This window comes from Lepidochelys kempii, chromosome 25, assembly GCF_965140285.1.
Source record: "Lepidochelys kempii isolate rLepKem1 chromosome 25, rLepKem1.hap1, whole genome shotgun sequence".
Taxonomy (NCBI): domain Eukaryota; kingdom Metazoa; phylum Chordata; order Testudines; family Cheloniidae; genus Lepidochelys; species Lepidochelys kempii.
The window spans coordinates 17578013-17597891 of record NC_136404.1 but is presented as its reverse complement, the minus strand read 5'-3'; the positions used below and the strand labels follow the sequence as shown (position 1 = coordinate 17597891).

Genomic DNA, 19879 nt, shown 5'->3' with positions numbered 1-19879 from the left:
GTCCGTCCCCTCCGGTGTACAGCAGGGAGGCTGTGAATGTCGGCACGTTGGGCTTCCCCCCCCATGACTGCCATGGCAGTCTTGGGAATGGTCTGTGCTTCTCTCCCCCATTAACCCCTCGGTCCCAGTCACACCCTGTGCTGTTAGGTGGTGGGGATTTGGTACTGGACATGCTGAACCTCGCTTCCTTTGCCCGGCTTCCCCAGTGCTGTGATCTGCTGGGGAAGGTGGCACCAGCAGCTGGGCGACTAAGACAGAATTGAATACGGCTGAAATTGCCACTTCCCCTTTACCTTTTTTGTATTTTGATCCCGCAAACTGTGTCAACCATCAGAGATATTTGATGTCAATGAAACGATTCGGGCTCCCCTGGAGCCCCTGGCGTTGGGAGCTGGGGAGCCGGTTGGACAGGCTGCTCACCTCCCAGGCTCTGTTGTTTTATATTTGTATTTATGTTGTATTTTTAGTCCCACTAGTAAAACACTCGAGGGACTGGCAGCGATCGGGCCTCTTATGAGATTCCTGGGCAGTTGGCCAATGAACCGGCCCCGTCTCCCCATTGTCTCCTTCGCCTCCCCCAAATCTGACCCATCTCAGGGTAATGTCTCTTTGTGGGGACCTTTCCTTCCCCTCCCAAACAGAGTGCGGACCGTGGACGAGCTGGTTCAGCGCTACCTGCTCGTGCCGGAGAGAGTCAAGGACGCCTACCTCGTCCATTTAATACAGACCTTCCAGGATGAGCACGAGGACTGGTCCATCATCATCTTCACCAGCACCTGCAAGTGAGTCCGAAGCCACCTGCTGATTGCTGTGGCCACGGCCATATTAGTGTTTGGGCTTTGGTAGCTCAGACCCCAAACTCCCCACTAACTATAGTAAAGCCAGAAAGGCACGTGGTGCCCTAAGTCCAGGCACTCCAGTAGGATCCGAGTCCTTTCCTGTCTCCTGGGAGGTGTAAGTGCTTCCCAGTGCCGGGAAACATAGCACGCTATGGAAGGGCCAAGTCTGAGTATCTCCACTGACCCACTTAGTCCTTACCGAGCAGTGTGGGGAGGGGCTGTGGTCACAACGGTCTCCAGCTGCATTGGGCACTCCTGGGGCTCTCCAGTTTAGGGTACTGTGGAGGGATGGAGTAGGTGACCTCCTGAGCCATAAGTTTCTGTGATTCTGCGGTCTCCTCACCATTTCCTTCCCTTAAGTGAGTCCAGTTGTAGGGATTTAACCCAAGATGTGACTGTCCCAGAGGAAATGGGAAATCCCACAGTGCTCTGCAGAGAGTCTGGGCTCCCCCTAGTGTTCGGACCAACCTTTAACAACCTGTCCAGTGGCCACATGTGAGTGAGTGTCAAGCGTGGAATGGGCATCCTGTTTGCCAGCATAGCCGAGGCGCTGTATACCTGGATCGTGGGAGGCTCTGTTCTAGGCCATCGACTTCCCCAGGGACTAGATATGTAACCAGGAAACATCTCTTGTTTTTAAGGAACTGCCAGATCTTGAACATGATGCTGAAGAAGTTCAACTTCCCGTCAGTGGCTTTGCATTCCATGATGAAGCAGGTGAGTGACCCAGCAGGGCTGCGCAATGGGGTGCTGGGGCGCACATCTTGGCTGTGCTGTGGAATGAAGACCTCAGGTTTTTACACATTTATCTGGTGAGCGAGGGCATTCAGGAGGTGACGCTTGTACCCTTCGCTAAGGAAGGGGCATTGCTGAGCACAAGCCAGGTGGGTGCTCTGCGGGTTCAGAAACCTCTGCTGAGGTCCCTCACTCCTCGCCTGCCCTCTGCAAGCCTTGTCATGGGCACGCACTTCTTCGCTTGTAGCTGTTTTCCCTGAAGCCAGACATCCGTGCAGGGCATGTGGGCTCTGGGGACTGCAGCGTTCCTAATCCATACTCCTCCTCCCTTTGCAGAAGCAGCGCTTCGCAGCCTTAGCAAAATTCAAGTCCAGCGTCTTTAAGATCCTCATCGCCACAGACGTGGCTGCCAGGTAGGAGAAGGGGAAGCTGCTCTCTGCGGCTACAGAGCTCCAGTGCATTTCCTAAGCCGCAGAACCACCCAAGAGCTGTGGGGTGGGGTTTGCGAGAGGGGAGCTCGTAGGTCCTGTCTGGGTCAGGGCAGGGGTTTGTTCCCTTCAGTCATGGCCCAGGGTTAGGGAACACCCTGGAACTCGCTCATGTACCTGCTGTTGCTGGATTCTCTGTTCATCCCCGGCCTTTTCACGCTGTAACCTCCAAGTTCACGTGCTGATAGAGGTGCCTTGTGGGAGGGGCTGGGCAGGCCGCTGGGCCCTGAGGGGAAGGGCAGGCCTCTGACTGGGCTGCAGAGTGACACACAGGAGCAGGCTGTCGTGGTCTCTGGTTCTGAGGGCTGTGTGAAGGGATGGTTGAGTCCCGGGAATTGGCTCGGGCGGGTCACTGCAGGGCCCGTGAGTGTCAGAGGCTCTCAGGGAAAGCGGAGAAGAGGAGAGCCAGCTGTTGGTGCCCCGCTGCTGCCTCCTCAACCCCCATTTCTTTGCTCGTGCTCCAGGGGCTTAGACATTCCGACAGTCCAAGTTGTCATCAACCACAACACCCCCGGCCTGCCGAAAATCTACATCCACCGGGTGGGCCGGACGGCCCGGGCAGGTGAGCGTGGAAAGCCAGTGAGAGGCACGGGTAAGGGAGGGCCACAGTTCAAAGCAGAGACCTGGTGATGGGATTCTTGCCCGATTCATCCTTTCATCCAGTTTAAGACCAGAAAGGAGGGACCATTAGAGCATCTGGCTGACCTCGTGTATATCGCAGGCCAGGACGTGTCTCCCACTTACCCCGGCTGGCTGTAAGGCGGTTCCAGCTCCGCTGTTGTGCAGCCAGGGTCAGGCTGGACTAGACCATGGATCCAGCGTCCTGCCGTCACCGCTCTCAGCGCTGACTCGTCTTGTCTGGTATCCCACCGCTGACAGCCAGTAACATGCCTCTGAGCAGGTGGAAGACCCCTCTCCATAGTGCACCTGGCCCCGTGCCCAGTGCTAATTCCCAGGGGCGAGTGGGACCTGAGGGCGGGTTAGCTGGGGATCACTGCTCATCAGAGTTCACTTAGTCACCGGTGCCTTCTGGTTCTCATCCCTCAGGCCGGCACGGGCTCGCCATCACACTGGTGACGCAGTACGACATCCACCTGGTGCACGCCATTGAGGAGCAGATCAGTAAGTGGAGCACTTCACCATGGGCATGGGTGCAGCCCCAGCCTTGCCGACACAGAGCGTACGGCCCAGGAGCCTCTTGGTATCAGAAAAACAGCTTCTCTCCCCTGGCTTTGCAGCTGAGGCCCAGCAAATCTGGTAGCTCTGAGTCTCCCCCAGGGCAGGGGCAGCTCCAGTCACCAAACCATCTGGCCTTTGATACTCTAGTAGCATGACTTGTACGTAGCACCTCGCACCCAGCGGGATTGCAGAGGGCTTAGCAGGGGCTGCTTCTCCCCGCCCTGGAGATGGAGGGTAGCAACACTGCGGAGCTCCCCTTCAGGAAGTGGAAAAGACTCCTGCCTGCAGTTGAAGCTGCCATGATTTGGGGAGTCCTGGCAGCCCAGCTCCCAGTAGGGCTGTTGGGTGAAGAGGTTAGGGAGGTCTCTCATTCTGGTTGCCGTGAGAGGGGTGGTCCCATGTGATGGGTCCCATTATCCCCAGTGATGCTGAATGGGCTCCTTAGCAAGGGGAAAGTTCTCCAGAGTGCTCTGAGTCGGTAATGGGGCTGGACCCTGATCTCGTACCAGTCTCTGAGCTGTACGTGTGTCTTGTGTCGCGGTTTAGAAACGAAGCTGCAGGAGTTCTCGGTGGAGGAGCGTGCGGTGCTCGGCATCCTCACCCAGGTGAACGTTGCCAGAAGGGAGTGTGAAATCGTAAGTGACCGCAGTGTGGGGGGCCCTGGCCGGGGAGCCGGCTTCCTGTACAGCTTGGCGTGACCAGGAAACGCTTCCCTCTCTAGGCCATCATGTGCTTTTAGCTCTGGCAGGGTGCGCAGCCTTCGCTTCGATATACAGGTGTGGGGAGGGCTCGGGAGTGTCACGGGGCTCATTCCGCTTTCTAGAGGAGGCCTATGCAGGACATGAGCTTTTGTAATGCAACTGCTGGGGCAGGTACCCAGATCTGCTGTTCCCCACTCTAAGGTGTGCCCACCTGGTGATCATTGACCTGCTCGGCAGTGCACTGGGGGCCTGGGCTTTGGAGCGAGGGTCGGTCAGAACTCTGCTCAAGCCTGCGACCCTCCTCGGAGCCTTGCTGCCAGTTCTAGTGCCCGGCTCCTCATTGCGCTTTTGTCTTTTGCTTTGGCAGAAACTGGAGGCGACTGATTTTGATGAGAAGAAGGAAATAAATAAGCGGAAGCAAATGATCCTGGAAGGAAAGGTGAGTGATGCTCTCCAACCACTGCTGCCAGGGGTACCAGGACAAGCACTGACCTGTCGCGGACCACGAGACACCCATCCCCCCCATCACTGCTGCAGTCTGTCTGCCTCATTCCCCTTGGAGGAGCTTCTTTTTGCCTTGAGAGGAGAATGATGAAGAGCTACTGACAAATGTGTTGTCCCATAGCATCCTTCAGACCTGGTGTCATGCTCCTCTCCAGAGTTAGTTGTGCTTCACAGAGAAGGGTGGGCTTGACAGGACGTTATTTTGCAGCCCCCGTCGGCCCCCAGTGGGGGGATCAGAGGAGCAGAACAGGCAGCTGAGAGAGGAGTGGAGCGTCAGCACCGAGCAGTGCTAGGAAAGCAGAGGAGATCCAAGGCTGGGATCGGAGAACCAAAGTGGGGCACAGAGTGGGGAAGTGACTTGCCCAGATTTGTGCAGCAAGGCAGTGGCAGAGCTGGGAATAGAACCCAGGAGTCCTGATACCTCGCCCCAGATTTGGACCACAGCCCTCTCCTGTAGGGTGGAGAATGGTCGAGCAGGGTGGGGAAGCGGAGCGCAAGGGTGTAGGAATAACCAGAGTGCGTCATCTCTGGAGACGGACAGGCAGCTGGGGAAGGCAAGGGCCCTTCGGGTGGGGGCAGGGCTGACAGAGCCCTGCTGCGTGTTGTCAGTTTCTTGATGTCTGCTCTTGCAGGACCCGGACTTGGAGGCAAAGAGGAAGGCGGAGCTGGCCAAGATCAAGAAGAAGAACAAGCAGTTCCGCGAGAGGGTCCAGCAGACGCTGCAGGAGAAGAAACAGCTTCAGCTGAAGAGGAAGCTGCAGAAGAAGGCACGTCGGCAGCAGAGACGGTCGGCCAAGGAGGAGAAGTGAGAGCCCCAGGCACTTACAGCTTGGGAGTGTGGGAGCTGCTGCCCATGGGACAGGGCTGCCCAAGGTTCTTCCAAGCCCCTAGAGACCATGTGTGGGGGGTTGATGTGGAAGCTTCTGACTTGATGATGGTGTTTGAAGGGAGAGGATCGCTCTGCCGGTGTAACCCCTTCCCTTCTCCCTCCCCTCCAGAGACTCAGCTGCTTTGGCCCATCCTTCTGCCTGACATGGGCTCGTTGGGGCTCAAGGGGTGTCACTTAAGGGCATGTTCCCTCAGCCCCCACACACAAAGGAGGGATCCAAACTTTTATCCCTTGGTGAACTGCTCCTGCTCATGGCAATTCTCAGTTTCTCACGGGCTCCCTCCCTTCCCAGGGCTGGTGCCTGCCACTCCCTCTTGTTTACATTGGCAGCTTCTCCCTGAGTCAGAGTCTAAAAACCCTGGGCCAAGGTCAGCTTGGCCCCTGGTTTCCTGGCTTGGCTGCTGGTGTTCTGAGAGGGTAATAGCTAATAGAGACGGGAGGGGCTCCATCAGGGAAGCTGGTCTGGTGTGCTTTGTAAAAATTCCCTTCCTCCTAATTTGTGTGACCTCTGTTACTGGATCCCTGTTTATCCTGAGGCCCCTCTGAGACTCATTTCAGATCTGTCTCCTGACTTGCAACTCCAGACCGCTCCCCAGCCCCCTCTGCCCCAGTCAGCCACATGAACATCACGGGCCCCTCTTCCCTTCCGAGAATGGAGGTTTCCCTCCCCAGAGCCTGGTTTCAATCCCAGTATCCAACTTGACTAGTTCAGAGGTCTTTGATTCACATCTGAACAGGATTCCCTGGCCATCTCAGGAGCAAACATCCTTCGCTCTAAACAACCCACAGCAGTTTGGATCCTGCTCCCTCTCGCCCTGACACCTGCATTAGACTCCATGGAATGGATGCTGCTGATCCAAAATGTTGCTGGGTTGCACCCTGCCCAGTGAATAAGTGACTCTTGCACCAAGAATGGCCCCGGATGTCCCATCATGAAGACTTGACCAAGTGCACAAGAATCAACAAACTTTAAACTCGAGGGATGGTGCGGTGGGGGCACCATCAGGGAATGTGCTTCCCTCTGGAGCCTCAGAACTAGTCGCAGCTCTATGGTGGGAGGCTTCCAGTTTTGCCTGGCTGGGCTGGAGCTCAGCTCCCGTTGCCTGGGACCATCAGGAGGGAAGTTATTTCCACTTTGGTGATGGGGGATGTTTTCTGTTATTAGCATCTTCCCTGCCCCCAAGAAATATTTATTTGCAATAAATAACTGGGTGTCTGGACTCTCCGGGCTCAGGGGACTGGTGTGTTGTCCAAGGGCTGTTGCTCTTGAGGGACCTCTCGGAATGAGGGGTCGGTTTTACTCTGGCATATCAAGCTGGATCAGGAACTTTGCGGCCAGAGGCAGTGAGGGCAACACCCAGTTTTGTGTCAGGGGCGTGGTCCAAATAGCGAACAGGTTTCTCCTAGCCAGAGTGTCCCCCGGTCCTGGCACCACGTGCCTGCTGTCATGGTGCCAGGGCAGTGGTTCTGGAAACCTCTATCCCATTGGCCGCTCACCCCAGCTGAGCCCTGCTTCAGTCAGATCTCTTTGTCTCGGCAGTGAGCTCAGCCACCTCGGGAGGCTGCCCTGTCCTCTGCCCTGGGAGAGGATCCTAACCCGCTTGCTGCAGAGCTGGGTCCATACACCCATCCTGGCACAGATTTGCCATGCGAATCCCCAGGGCCCTCTGCTTCTGGGTACAAAGGGGCCTCGCATAGCCATTGGTGCAGCTCCACCTGGGGCGATGTGAATGGGCAGCACCCAGAGGAGCTTGGGTGTCTGGCTGGATGACTGGGGCCATGTGGCTAGAGAGGTGTGGGCCAGCCTGGCCATCAGGAGGTGTCTGAATTGTGCAGCCACCCTTGCTTGGCTCCTCTGCGAAGGGAGAGGAACTCGAGGCCCTGCCTTGTAGACAGGGTGACTCGCGGACTCTGGCGGCTATTGGAACCATGCTGATTGCTCTCTGAATACGAAATGCTCCCCCAGCCCCGTGTGTGCTGATTTCCCCAGCAAACCCTCAGCACAAGATTAATGAGGCTCCTCCCTGGGACAGGCAGCTCTGGTGAGGGCTTTGATGCTGCCTTTGTGTCATCTCTCTCTCGGCGGTTCCCCTCCCCTCTCAGACTCCTTGCTCTGCCTTCTGAAGTCTCTTTGCTGAGCACGTCTTTCTTCATCTTCTTCCAGCACCCTGTGACTGCGGGGTTTGATCATGGATTTTTGTCTTGGCGCTTTATTCAGCCTTCTTTTCAATCCCTCCGGCTCCTCTGAGAATCAGGGCATGTGTGGGAAACGAGCCCTCCCAAGCAGTCAGTGTAGAGTCAACTCTCCATGCAGCCTGGCTAGGAATGGCTGGGTAGGAGAGGGGGGAGCTGCATGTCTCGGGGGCTGGGAATGGGGCTTTCTCAACTAGGCCCACAGAAAGCACCTTACCTGGTGACGGTCAGTGGCCTCTGCGAAATGTGCTTACAGTCTCAGTCCGATTCTTCCGTCTCCCCTCCCTCCCTGGCTTGAAAGCTGCTTTCATCAGCCCTCCTCCACCTGTCTCCCAGCAGGGTCTTGCACCCTTCGGGGTCTTGCCCTGGGGCTGTGTCCGGAGCCTGCATTGAACAGCGGCTCGTAGGGTTCTCAGGCCAACAGGCTGCCTCAGTGGGGGTACAAGAGCCTCGTGCAGTGAGATCAGGGCAGGCGTCTTGCTCAAGACTGGAATGGTGTCAGTGTTGGGGAGGGGTGGAGGCACGGCGGGGGCCCTGCTGGCAGCATTCTGCCATGGGGTGGGTAGTGCCTTAGTCACGAGACCCTCCTTCCTCCAGGCACTGAACACGCTGACGGTGCTGTGACTGAGAGCGCCCCGAATCCCCAGCTGGGGGAGTGGCCGCATCACAGATCTGGGCCAGCTTGGGACGACTTTCCAGTGCCCTTCTCGCCCCCCTCACCCCCGTTTCTCTCCCTCTCCGGCTCCAGTCCAGGCTGCCGCGCGTCTCCCACGTGCTTTGCACACTCAATTCTTTTCACTCTCTCAACCCCAGCTCTGCGCCCCCACCTCTTGGAGGGCTTCCCTGGTTTGGTTGCTATGGAGACTGAACCCGGTTCAGCATTTCAAACCTCTGGAGCAGGCAGGCAAAGGGGGGCGTGGCTCGTGCGGAGCAGCGTGCGCTGGGGGTGCTCCCCACAGACACCGGGCGACACGCAGCCTGCCCCGCCTCTGCAGAAACCTCCTGCCTTACCACGGCCACGCTGGGTGTGTCTGGCCTGGTGTCAGTCCCTGGGGCTGGGCGAGCCTGGAGCGGTTCTCTGAGGCCCTTTTCTGGGCATGGAGCAGGCCCTCTTCCCTTCCCCCACCCCCTCTGCTCCTGGCTGCCAACGCTGGTCGGGTGAGGGGTTCGCATGTGGCACTGGGGCCCCCAGTGGGTTAAAATGGAGCCCCCTGGGCCTGGCCATGTCTGCAGGATGGGGAAGAAGGGTGAGGGAGGAAGCAGGGGACAGGGCTTGGTGGCCAGTGGTTGGATCCAGGTGAGCCGGTGGCCCCGGTCCATCCTGAGTGAGCCGCATCCTGCGGGTGTCAGCCAGCGGATTCCAGCCTCTCGCTGCGGGAGCAGCGCCGGGAGGCAGGAGCGCTCTAGTGAAACGCTCGGGGCGAAGCCCTGGACCTGTGTGTTCCTGCCCCAGCTCGTCTTCAGCTCCCAGTTCCCCGTGGGGGCCAGCCGAAGAGCCCCCAGTCCTGTGGGCATGTGTGTGATTCCTGGCTCTGGGCCCTAGGATCCACCCAGCCCGGCTGGCCGGAGGGCAGTAACGCACAGCTTCTGTGTTACCCGCCAGCGCTGTCGGGTTCGGCTTGGGGCAGCCTTGCTCTCTGTCCTGCACCAGGCGGGGTTTTGCCGGCTTTGCGCAGGGCTGGCCCCTGAGCTCCTGCTGCTCCCATGCCCGGTGCTGCAGTCTGGCACCCAGGGCCGGTGCTTTCGCGTGGATCGCCGCTCTGTGTGCTGGCATGTGGCCTGCCCGTTCCCGCAGGGCCAGCTGCAGTGGTGGGGTCAGGTGCTGTTTGCACTGCACAAGCCAAGCTCTGCGAGAGAACCCCTGAGTGTGACTCTTGGCTCCTACTGGGTCCCTTCTCTGGGGAAAATTTGGTGGGTGCAGAACCCCCACCGGCAGCTCTCCGCCCCCAGCTCACCTCACCTCACCTCCGTCTCCTCCCCCGAACGCGCCGCCCCGCTCTGCGTCTCCGCCCCCCCCCCGCCCGCGAATCAGCCATTCGTGCGGGAAGCCGGGCAGGGCTGAGAAGCAGGCGGTGGCTTCACGCTCAGGCCCAGGGAGGTGGAGCTGAGGGGAGCTGGGGCGGGGGAGGGTGGGGCGGCGTGAGGAGGGCCGCCCGCGCCGCAGCAGGTAACCCCGGGGGGGGGAAGGGCAGGGGAACCGCTCCCCACCCCAGCTCCCCTCCGCCTCCCTGGGCCTGAGCGGGAAGCCGCCACCTGCTTCTCAGCCCGCCCCGGCTTCCCGTGCGAACAGCTGATTCGCAGGAAGGTGGGGGGGGGCTGCGCGTTCAGGGGAGGAAGCGGAGCAGAGCTGCCGGTGGGGGCTCTGCACCCACCAAATTTTCCCCGTGGGGGCTCCAGCCCCGGAGCACCCAGGGAGTCGGCGCCTAAGGCGTCACTTTTGATGTGATCAGTGGGGGGGCGGCCGCTCCCCCTGCTCCCCCCCAGCTACGCCCCCCCGCCCCTAGGAGCCAGAGGGACCTGCCGGATGCTTCCTGGGAGTTGCCCCAGGTAGGCACCGCCGGGACTCCCCACCTCGCCCCCCGGCAGGTGCCTCTGGCTCTTAGGGCCCACGAGACCCTCCTGCCCAGTTCTGGGGGCAGTCAGGGGGCAGGGGAGGGGGTTGGATGGGGCAGGAGTCCCCGGGGGGTGGGGGTGGGCCATGAACCCCTCGTGGGGATGGGGAGGGAACTGGTTGTTAAGATTTTGGCAGCTCATCACTGGTTCTATTCCCCGGGCTCGGCCACCGACCTGCTGTGACCCTGTGGGCGAGTCCCTGCCTCTGCCTTCAGCGCAGTGGGGCAAGGCGCACGGGGCACCCGCCGCACGGGGCACCCGCCGCACGGGGCACCACTACGGCACCTGCTCCAACCGCTACATCAAGGGGGTGGGCGGCTGGACGGAGCGAGCTTGGCCATTCACAGCTGGAAGGCGACTGATGGGCAGAGGGACGCGGGCTCCCTGAACTGGAGCAAACCAACCTTCTCTGCGACCGCCTGGATTTTGCTCCAGAGCTCCCCCCCGACCCAGTGCTGATGCATGAAGCCTTTCGCCTCGGCCTGCATACAGCGGAAGGGATGGGGGCGACCTGCCCGCATGGAAGGAATTGAGCCTCGCCTTCGATTTACACACGGTAAGAGGGGAGCAGGGTCCCGACCACCTGCTTCCTTCACAGTCACTCTCCCTCCCAGAGGCAACAGGGACGAGTCCACAGGAGAGGCAGCTGCTAATGCAGCAAGCCCGGGGGAGGATTTAAGCAGGGAAGAATTGCAGCACAAAAGAAAGACCCCCCCCTCCCCCCCCCCCAGGCAAACACACCCACCCTATGACTCCTCTGTAGGCTCTGGTCTGGTGCCTGGGGGGGCTGTTTAATGGACAGGGGTGACAGCGGGGCTGGAGTGGGGGGGATGTGAAGAGGCCGGATGTGTTGGGCACAGTGAAGACCAAGTTGCTGTAAGGGGGCTAGAGCCAGGGCCCAGCCGGCCCGTTCATCCCAGACAGGAGGCCAGAGGGTCGAAGGTGTAGCAGGGAGATTGGAGCAGAGACGCCCCAAGGGGGCATGTGGGGGAGGAACTGCCCTCAGCAGACAGAGCCAAGCCTGCCTGGCAGGGTGCTACAGGGGTCACTGCTGCCGGGGGGGAGCAGAAGCCCATCCAACCCGCAGCAGAGAAGGGAACAGAAAGGAGGCCAGACGAGCCACGCTGAATCTAACTCCAGCGCACATCGCGGGCAGCACTGGACACGGGGGCAACCGTGCTGCTGCCTCAGCCCCATCTGCCCCCCACTGCACCCAGGGCAGCCCCCCTCCGCCCAGCTTCACCTGCCGGGGCCCAGCCAAGGGGCCCTTTGCACCAGGGCTGGCCAGAGCCAGCTGCAGGGCGCGGCCGGAGAACACCAGAGCTGCCACCTAGTGACTGCTGCTGACCAGGCCGCGGTTGTCTCCCTCACGGGACAACCGGTTCTAAAAGGGCTTCTAAATTTAACAACCGGTTCTAGTGAACCGGTGCGAACTGGCTCCAACTCACCACTGAATAGAGCCTACGGGTCCACTCTCAGGCCCATCCTTCCACTTGTGCCCGTGCTCTCTCTTGTCCCAACACCATGGCTGAGGCCGGCTCTTTGAGCAGCCTGTTACCATTGGCAGAGGGAAGGCCTTGGACAAGTGGGCAGCTGATCTCTTCTTGGGTTGAAGGAGCACCTGGATTCTCTGCAGGAGGCTGGCTGCAGGGCTGAGATGAGGCCATTGACCTTCTGTGTCCCATCTGCTGCCGGAAAGGGAGTGGGACTTGGCCAGACGAAGAGCATTTGGCCCTCTCTGGTGGAGGTGACTGTTGCATGCTGCCAGCCCGAACACACTCCTCCGCCGTAACCTCCCCAATCTCTGCAACGGCCCTTTGTGCTGGGCTAACGTCCACCCTTAAACCCCAGTACTGAGGCCTTAGTCTGACGGACCTGCTCCCCACCGTCACCCGCATCCAGCAGCATTAAACAATCCATTTGCAGGCCTGCCACTGCATGAGAACAGAGCAGCAGCCCCTGCCTCCATCCACCCACAGCCTCACACTGAGGCCAAGCCGTTAATATCTGCCAGCAGGGTGGCCCCGGTGTGAGTAATCAGTACTGGAGAGAAGCAGTGTTTCTCCCACCTCCTGCCTTTGTTGCATCTTCTTTGCTAGCTGGGAAGTGAAAGGCAGTTAGCTTGACTGACAGAAGCAGCCCAGTTGTTACTAGGCAGGGCTCGGCCTCTCTCACCTGTACGGCTCCCAGCACTTAGACAGATTATTCCTGCCGTGAGCAGCTGGTGATGTGGCCTGATAGTGCAGCCTTGTTGCTTCCTCTGGAGCACGGAGTCTTGCTGGGACGAGGCGTGCAGGCTCCAGCCCCCGCGAAAGGGATGAGCCTCCCCCAGTGTGCCTCTGCTTTAGCTCCCCGTCTGTCCTGGCAGGTCCTGCAGGGCTCGAGAGCTGCTCTGATGGGCAATGATGGCTAGTGCGAGCCTGGCTGGGCAGCCACCCAGCAGAGGGGGTGTGTCCCCTGGGTGCTGATGGCCTAGCAGAGCTAAAGACGAGGCTGCGGATGGAGGTGGCGGGGATAGAAGCAGGCCATGCCTGTTCTTGATCATAACTTTCCATGGCTGCAAACATTAGTGACGTCCGAGCAGGGTGCAGATGGCGGGGGGAACAGATCCAGCACCAGGCTACTCAGGCCTCTGCAGGAGATCGGCCCGGGGGGAGCAGCGGATCACACCGGTACCCATCAGCTGGGATGCCGCAGTGTTTCCCGGGGGGCTGTGTCCTGCTGCTGTGTGAGCAGCCTGCTGTGCTGTTAACATCAGCTCTCCTGTTCCAGCTGCTGCTGCTCATACTCCCATTGCAAGGGGGGGCTCTTGTGAGACCTGGAGCCTGCTGTTCCCAGTAGGGGGTGCAAGGAGCTGGCCATGGGCAGAGGAGACGAGCAGGGCTTGCGTGACTAATTGTCCCCACAGCTCACGGTCTTGCCATGTCCCGCGAGCAGAAACAGCCGGCGTGTGCCAGAGAAGAACAGGAGTAATAATCACAAATTACTGCGGGAAAGGGGATGGCAAACCTCGCCGGAGGCTCTGCCTTTATTGTGTGTATCTGAACATTTTCCAATATGCACATTTAACTGCCTCCTCTCAGCCCATTGTCCTTCTGGGGAGGGAGGGGGAGGGCGGAGGCTTTAAACTGGGAACTTTCCCCCTAGCTGTGAAGTGTAAACAGACCAGCTCCAAAACTAAAAATAACCCACGTCCTCAGAGGCAGAGCAGCTGATCTCTCCAGCCCTGACGGGGGAGGGGGCTGGGTCACCATCAGTGATGCTGTTTAATTAGTCACCCAGCTGCAGCTCCCTTGGCAGGTTAATCCCAGCTGGGCCCCCTCACCTGATTCCAGGATTCAATCGGAGCATCCCATGGTCACACTAACGCAGGCCCAACATGGAGTTGCTAAAGGATTTGTGCCACAAGGGCCTGTGCAATGGGGTTGCTAGGCTGGGTCATTGCCTGGTCACGGGTGCAGGGCATTGCTGGGAACATAAACCTTTTGTTCCTTCTGGTAAATCACATTCATGGGTGAGGTGTTCTGACACTTGTGCCCAGCCAGAGCCATGTCCCTCGCGGATCACCAAGCATGCCACAGTGCACCTGGGGGACGATTAGCCCCTTTGTACAGCTTGGGAAAGTGAAGCCTAGAGAGGATTAAATGACTTGCCCACGGTTGCAGAATGAGTCAGTGGTGGAGTGGTTAGGAGTCGTGTCCGCTATTCTGAGCTGTGGCCAGCTGCAGTGCCAGACTGAGGTGCCCAGGCTGTGTGTGCACCGTGGGCACGCTGCATTGACATTGCTGTAGGATGTGCTCCAGTGGGGGAATGTCCTTTTGCTGAGGGTTCCTGCTTGCTGTCCCCCAGAGTGACAAACTGGATGTCCCTTGGGCTAGGCCAGGTGTAGATTCTGAGGCCAGAAGGGACCAGTTCAATCACCTAGTCTGACCTCCTGTATCACACAGGCCAGAAGGCTTCTCTGTATTGATCCCTGCACCCAAACAGACGGGCATGAGAGACTCGCACTGTGCATCGCTTCCGGGCAGCGACCAAGACTCCCAACTGCAGCACATCTGACCCAGCAACCTGCTAGTCGTGAGATGCTTGTGCAAGGGGCTGGAGGAGCCTTGGGGGACTGTGGCCTTCCTCTGAACACATCTTAAAACGAGGGTAAGGTCAGACTGAGAGAGAATTCAGAATGTGGGGCATTAGCAAACCACCTGCCAACCGCTTGTCTGGGCGCGTCTGACCTCTTGAAGCGGCTGCTCTCCCCTCCACTGCCCTTTGCGGCTGCACAACCGTGTCTCAGAAAGACGAATCACACAGCGGCTCTTTGTTCCACAAATGTAACCATTTCACTCAGAACTCTTGCAGGCGGGTGAGTTGGGATGGGGGCGGGGAGGGAAGGTCTCCAAACCTAGCACCTCAGAACCTAGTGGGAGATCTGAAAAACAGGCAGCTGCCCAAGACTGGGACTTTGTGGGAGTCTGGTATCCAAACCCCCCACATTCAGTGGGAGCTGCTCAGTGAATTACCTGGGGGAAGCCCAGCCCCGATCTTTAGGTGTGAAGACCCTGAAGATTGTTTTTCCCAGGCTAATCTCACATACAAACAGCCCCCCCACCCCAATCACTGCTCAGGCTGTGCTTTACATGCATTGCCTCCTAAATAATTAAGAAGCCCATTTGCCGGCAGATGCATCAAACGTACTGAGTTATCTGCAGTCAGCAGAACTCCTCCTGCCAGCAGCAAAGCCCCTGTTATTGGGCTGCTTGACAATAATTGCCAGTGGGCGAGAGAAGCAACAATAAAAGCGGCCGTGTTGCAGTTCACCGGCTGCTGTTTGCATAAGGAAGTGATTTTAAAGTGATGGAGACGGAAGTCTGGGGGAACCCCCTCAGGTTTCTCGTGGGTGCTGAAATGGGAGCGCTTCCCGGGCCTGGGAAGTGTGGGTTGGTGTTAGGAGTGGGCTGTCTTAACAGATCCCGGAGTCAGTGCTTCATTTGAGTGGGGTGGAGCCACGCTGTGCTTTGCTGCACCCAGCTGCCATGCGACTGCCTCCTCTGGATTTAGGGCCTTTCTGGAACTAGCTGGTGATAAATGGGGTTTGTTGGTTTGGAAGAGCCGAGGATTGCAAAGGGAGGGGCGCTCTAGAGTCATCCAGCCAGTGCTGGCCCTGCACCGCCTCGGTAAAAGGCTTTTAATGAACAGGGGCGACAGGGCAGAGCAGATTGAAAAGCTGCTCTTCCAGATTACTCTGGCAATTGCAAATAGCACCCGTGGGGAAATGAGAGCGTAACGGAAACTGGCTTGCGCTCTCGCTGGGTCCTGAACAACTGGAGGGCAGAGTGTCCTAGCACAGGCTGGCCAAGGTCGACTGTACAGTGCGCCGCATGCCCCCCCTGCCGCCCCCCAAAACCCTGCTGGCCCCCAGGCAGACAAGGGCAGGAGCACAGGCTGCGGACGTGCCCTAGTGAGGAGGCAGTTGGGCAACTCAGCCAGAGGCGTCCACGGCTAGAGAATTAGATTGAGAGGAAGTAAATCGGCTCATGGGGCGTGTGTGACTGGGCCATGCTCACGCCTGGGGTGATGGTACCACCCTCACAAGTGTCACAGCAAGGGAGAACTGGCACCCTGGGGTTGCTCATTTCTCTGGGGGCAGTGCGGTCCCAGGCCTGCCCCACCTGGATGCTGACAGGTCCGTCCCACAGGGTCTGCGAGGCAGGGGTGTTCCCAGGAGCAGGTGAGGAAGTGGGTCGTGATGTCATGGCCAAAATGTACGCTGGTCGTGTGGGAACCCACCGAGCTCTTTCTAACAGCTGCAGCTCCGGGCTTTCTGCTCCCCACCAGCCCCGAGGGAACACCCCACTCCAACGAGCCCCAGCCCCTTGCCCTGGTCTGGGCCGTGCGGCGGGAGCCCCGGTTGCTCCCGTGCAGCGGTGCTACGTCCTGGATTGGATCGCTGGACGGGGCACGAGCAGCGGAGAGGTCTTGGAAGGCAGGTGGGGCTGGGGCTGTTTCAGCATCACATGCCAGCCCGGGGCCTTGCCCACGGCAGCGTGGTTGCTGCGGCACGCGTGGGGCTGAGCCAGGCTTGGCAGGGACTTGTGCTGGGACCCTGGGTGTAGCCAGCCGCTCTTGGGCAATGCCGCACCAGAAGAGGTGCCTTCGCCAGGCAGTGAGATGCCTCCGACTCTGCTCAGGCCTCCAAACCAGGGCCAGGCACTGCCCATTCAATGAGATCAGATGGAGATGAGCTGGCTAACCCCAGGAGGGGGCACCATGCCCTGCCCCATTGCCCTCTGCCTTGTCAGCCCCGGAGGGGCAGCATTCAATCAAACCATGCATGTTTGCATGTTGGTGGCCTGCCTTTCATGGGATCATCATCTTGCTGCTGGGTCATGACTAGGGGCTGTGCCCCATCAGCTCCTGGCAGTCGAGGAGCGTGGGGTGTGTCCTTACATGGAGCATGCAGGGTTTTCTGTTAACCTGCCTTGTTTAAACTGGAGCCTCGGTGTCTGAGAGCCTCAGGCTCTTGCGGGGGTATGGTAGTACAATGGGGACTCGGCCCCCAGAATAGATTTGGTTGGTTCAGGACTCAGCCTTAACATCGCATGGTTTTAAATCAGCAAGCTAACAAGTTCTAGGGCCCTATTCTCCCGTCCCCTCACAGGCAGACAGGGCAGAGCCTGCCCCTTCCTGCCTTCGGCCAGCTCCTTGGCCATGACTCACCATGCCCAGCTCTTCAGTGTCCTGGCTCCCCGTGACACAGCTGGATGCGGAGGCGTGGTGACTCAGTGCATGGCGCTGCGTCTCTACAGGACAGAAGGAAGGAAAGCAGCAGCAGCTGTGGCCAAGGGAAGCAGGCCGGAGCCAATCAGGTCCTGGCTGGAGTGTGAGCCTGAGACAAATGACTCCTGCGCTGTGCTTGGAGGGGAAAGCTAAGCCAAGTGCAGGCTGGAGCTCAGGGTTTGCCATGCACATGGCTCCTGGCGGTGTGTTTGTAACATCACTGCGTGACTGGAGCCCTTGCCACACTCCCGACTTCAGTCAGTCAATGAGCCAAATTAGCCTCTGCTGGAGGGCTGAGGGCGTTACACCGGGAGCGACTGGGGCTGTGCTTGCGAGATGTAAAGGGTCATTACAAACCCTGGCTAATGACAGTGCTGCTGCCAGCAACAAGTCTGGGCTAGCAAGCGCACAGGTGAGCAAGGCAGGTGGGAACCGGGCAGAGCCGCAGTCTCAGCTGAGTGCCGTGCTGTGGCTTGTGTCAGCTCCATTCCCACTCAGAATCAGTCCTGCTCCACTTGGCACCTCCCCGTCTTTCAGCTTGAGGGAGCTGATTCAGCCTGGGATGTTGCTCAAGCTGGTTCAGCCCGCCCCGATTGCTGGGAAACTCCAATCTCGCCACCGGCTACACAGTAGCGAGAGGCTGGGTGGGGAGACATGGAGGACATAGTGGTGGGAAGTCAGACCTAGTCCCTTTAACATGCCCCTTCTCCTGGTAGTTTGCATGTGGTGTGAGACACAGACAGGACCCGGGGGTGGGTGAGCGGCTGACAACATGAAGGGGAGATGCCTCCTTAACCCAGTGCCGCTAGCGGAACCAGAGTGAATGCACCTTTCCTGCAGCTGATCTCTTATTTTCCAAGGGGGCCACGGTTGCCTCCGGACCCAGAACCCAGCGCTGCATGTACCCCCGGCCATTCTTGTCTCCCCCCACACACACAGTGAACACCCTGCGGGCGGCACACGTTACAGCTAGCTCTAGCCCCCACACAGGCGTGGGAGCAGCTCATGCAAAAAAATTCTCCTGGCTGCGCAGGTTCAGAAATCTGCATTTCCCCACAACTCCTAAGCTTTGAAAGAGAGGGAGGGGGCCAGCCTAACCTAGACACCTACTTCAGGATCTCCCTGGCACCTGCTCCTGCCCTTACGGAAAGCAACAGGCCAAATGCCTGTCTCAGTTACACAGGGGTAAGCAGGGGCTGGGGTTCAAGGGAGCCCTGAGGCAGTTAGGTGCAATGGCAGATCCACTGAAATCAGAGCAATCACTTCCCTTCACATCAGCTTCACACTGAAACCTCTTCTCGTGCTGGGGGCATGAGCGAGAGGCGGCTCAGCCCCACCTGAGTTATGCTTTTCACCCAGGTACACGCAGACAGAGGATCTGACCCTGTGGGCAGAAGGCAGGATTTGGCTGCTGGGGTTGCTGGAGTTTTAGGCAGATTCTGCAGCATCTCTACAAGCCCATGGAAACATTCTCCAGTTATTACGTCTGTCTACACTACACCTATGGCAGCAAGGAGAAAAATAAAAAACAGACCCGGCCCTGGACCCTCTGGGTAACCGGCTACATCTACACACGCTGCTTCCTCATTAGACACAGGCTAAACATGCTACTACGCAACTAGTGGGCTCCACAGGGCCTGGGGGGGGGGTGGAGGGGTGTAACAGACCCTCCTCCTACAGGCCTTGTTGGATTTACATCATTTGGCAACATCCATAAGGACCCACAAATGTCCCGCAGCCCCTACGGAACCCAGGCGCAATGTGCTCCAAACAGCCAGTGTCCTAGCTGCATCCAGCTGTGCAGCTCAAGGTGGAGCATAGCATGGAGGCCTGCACCCTCCAGAGGCCATGTGGCTCGTGTGGCTGCTATATCCCTGGACCACGCTTCCCAAGAGGCAACAAGAGCACCTGGGATTTCCTGCGTTTAACTCAGGTGAGTGACAGCCCTTGGAGCCTGGACAGATGCCCCCCCCAAGCTATCCTGTTTCTCAAACCCTAATCTCCCCAGCACTGCCTGCTTCTCCCATCTTAAAGCAGCTTTGGAAAGTACGAAAACCCACTGCCTTAAAATAAAAAACATCTTGAAATCCTGCAACTTATTCCCCTCTGGAGGGTATGACTGGGCAGCCACAGAGGAATGGGGCCAGGTGAGGAGCTGTTCCTGCCCATGGGGGTCCTGGAAGCCCCTGACAGTGAATAAAAAGTGATCAGAGTCTATTAAAAAGATGGGACATGAGTACGGTTGGGAAGGGGGAGAAGGAGCAGCTACCGCCCATGGTGTGATGGGCCATCGCCTCCTGGGGCCTGGAAGGAGGAGCCAGGCTGTTTGGTTCACAAGAAGCAAGCGGTTCCCTATAAAACTACTGAAAAATGGGCAGGCAGGTGACCCCTGTCTCTAGAATAGGAGTGTTTCCTTCTGTAAAGATGTCGGGGAAATGCGTTAGTGAGTGAGGCTAGGAGAGTAATGTCATTGAGCAGCATGGGGAGACCCTGTCACCTCTGGACCACGCCGCCGGGCAGGATCCAGAGAGGTCTGGACATGACTCATGGACGCTCCTTGGGTGGAAACCCCCCACAGTTCAGCTGCCCACTGGCACCACGTCTGCCCTCAGTGCACAGGAGGCAGCTCTGGCCAGTCTCCACACACAGTTGCAGGGGGCTGTTGGTTTGTGGCTGGACGCCGCCCAGGTCACAATTCCACGGCCCTGCTGCAGTTTGCGACTGGCCCCAGCTGGGCTCTGCCCCTCCCGGAAGGTGGCTCTGTGGCCAGGCTGCTCAGTTGCTTTCCACCAGCTTGGCAAGTCCCTGCCGGAGCTCACTGAGCTCAAATATCTTCACATCCATTAGCTCGCCCACCTTGGTGACTTCGCCCTGCATCTTCTCCCTCTCGGCCAGCTGCTCGGCCAGGGTTTGCTCAGCCACATGCAAACGTCGCTCCAGCTCCGTGTTGCGTCCCTCCAGCTC

At 58.8% G+C, this 19879-nt stretch overlaps 2 protein-coding genes across 5 annotated transcripts in view; one reads left to right on the top strand and one right to left on the bottom strand.

The window, feature by feature from the left end:
• Positions 1-15018, top strand: part of DDX49 (DEAD-box helicase 49) — a 21352-nt gene extending 6334 nt beyond the window's left edge. The window contains exons 6-14 of one of the 3 annotated variants that reach the window (XM_073323808.2): positions 642-782; positions 1481-1556; positions 1911-1987; positions 2527-2624; positions 3110-3184; positions 3788-3846; positions 4310-4381; positions 5079-5251; positions 14089-15018. In XM_073323808.2, coding sequence (XP_073179909.1) covers positions 642-782; positions 1481-1556; positions 1911-1987; positions 2527-2624; positions 3110-3184; positions 3788-3846; positions 4310-4381; positions 5079-5251; positions 14089-14200 — 883 coding nt within the window. In that variant the 3' untranslated portion in view covers positions 14201-15018. Of the gene's footprint in view, positions 1-641; positions 783-1480; positions 1557-1910; positions 1988-2526; positions 2625-3109; positions 3185-3787; positions 3877-4309; positions 4382-5078; positions 6556-14088 lie in introns of those variants that run through there. The other 2 variants (XM_073323807.2, XM_073323809.2) reach the window with 2 other exon arrangements.
• Positions 13125-19879, bottom strand: part of HOMER3 (homer scaffold protein 3) — a 38768-nt gene continuing 32013 nt past the window's right edge. For both annotated transcript variants that reach the window (XM_073323813.2, XM_073323815.2), the window contains one exon: positions 13125-19879. In XM_073323813.2, the coding sequence (XP_073179914.1) occupies positions 19691-19879 (189 nt within the window). In that variant the 3' untranslated portion in view covers positions 13125-19690.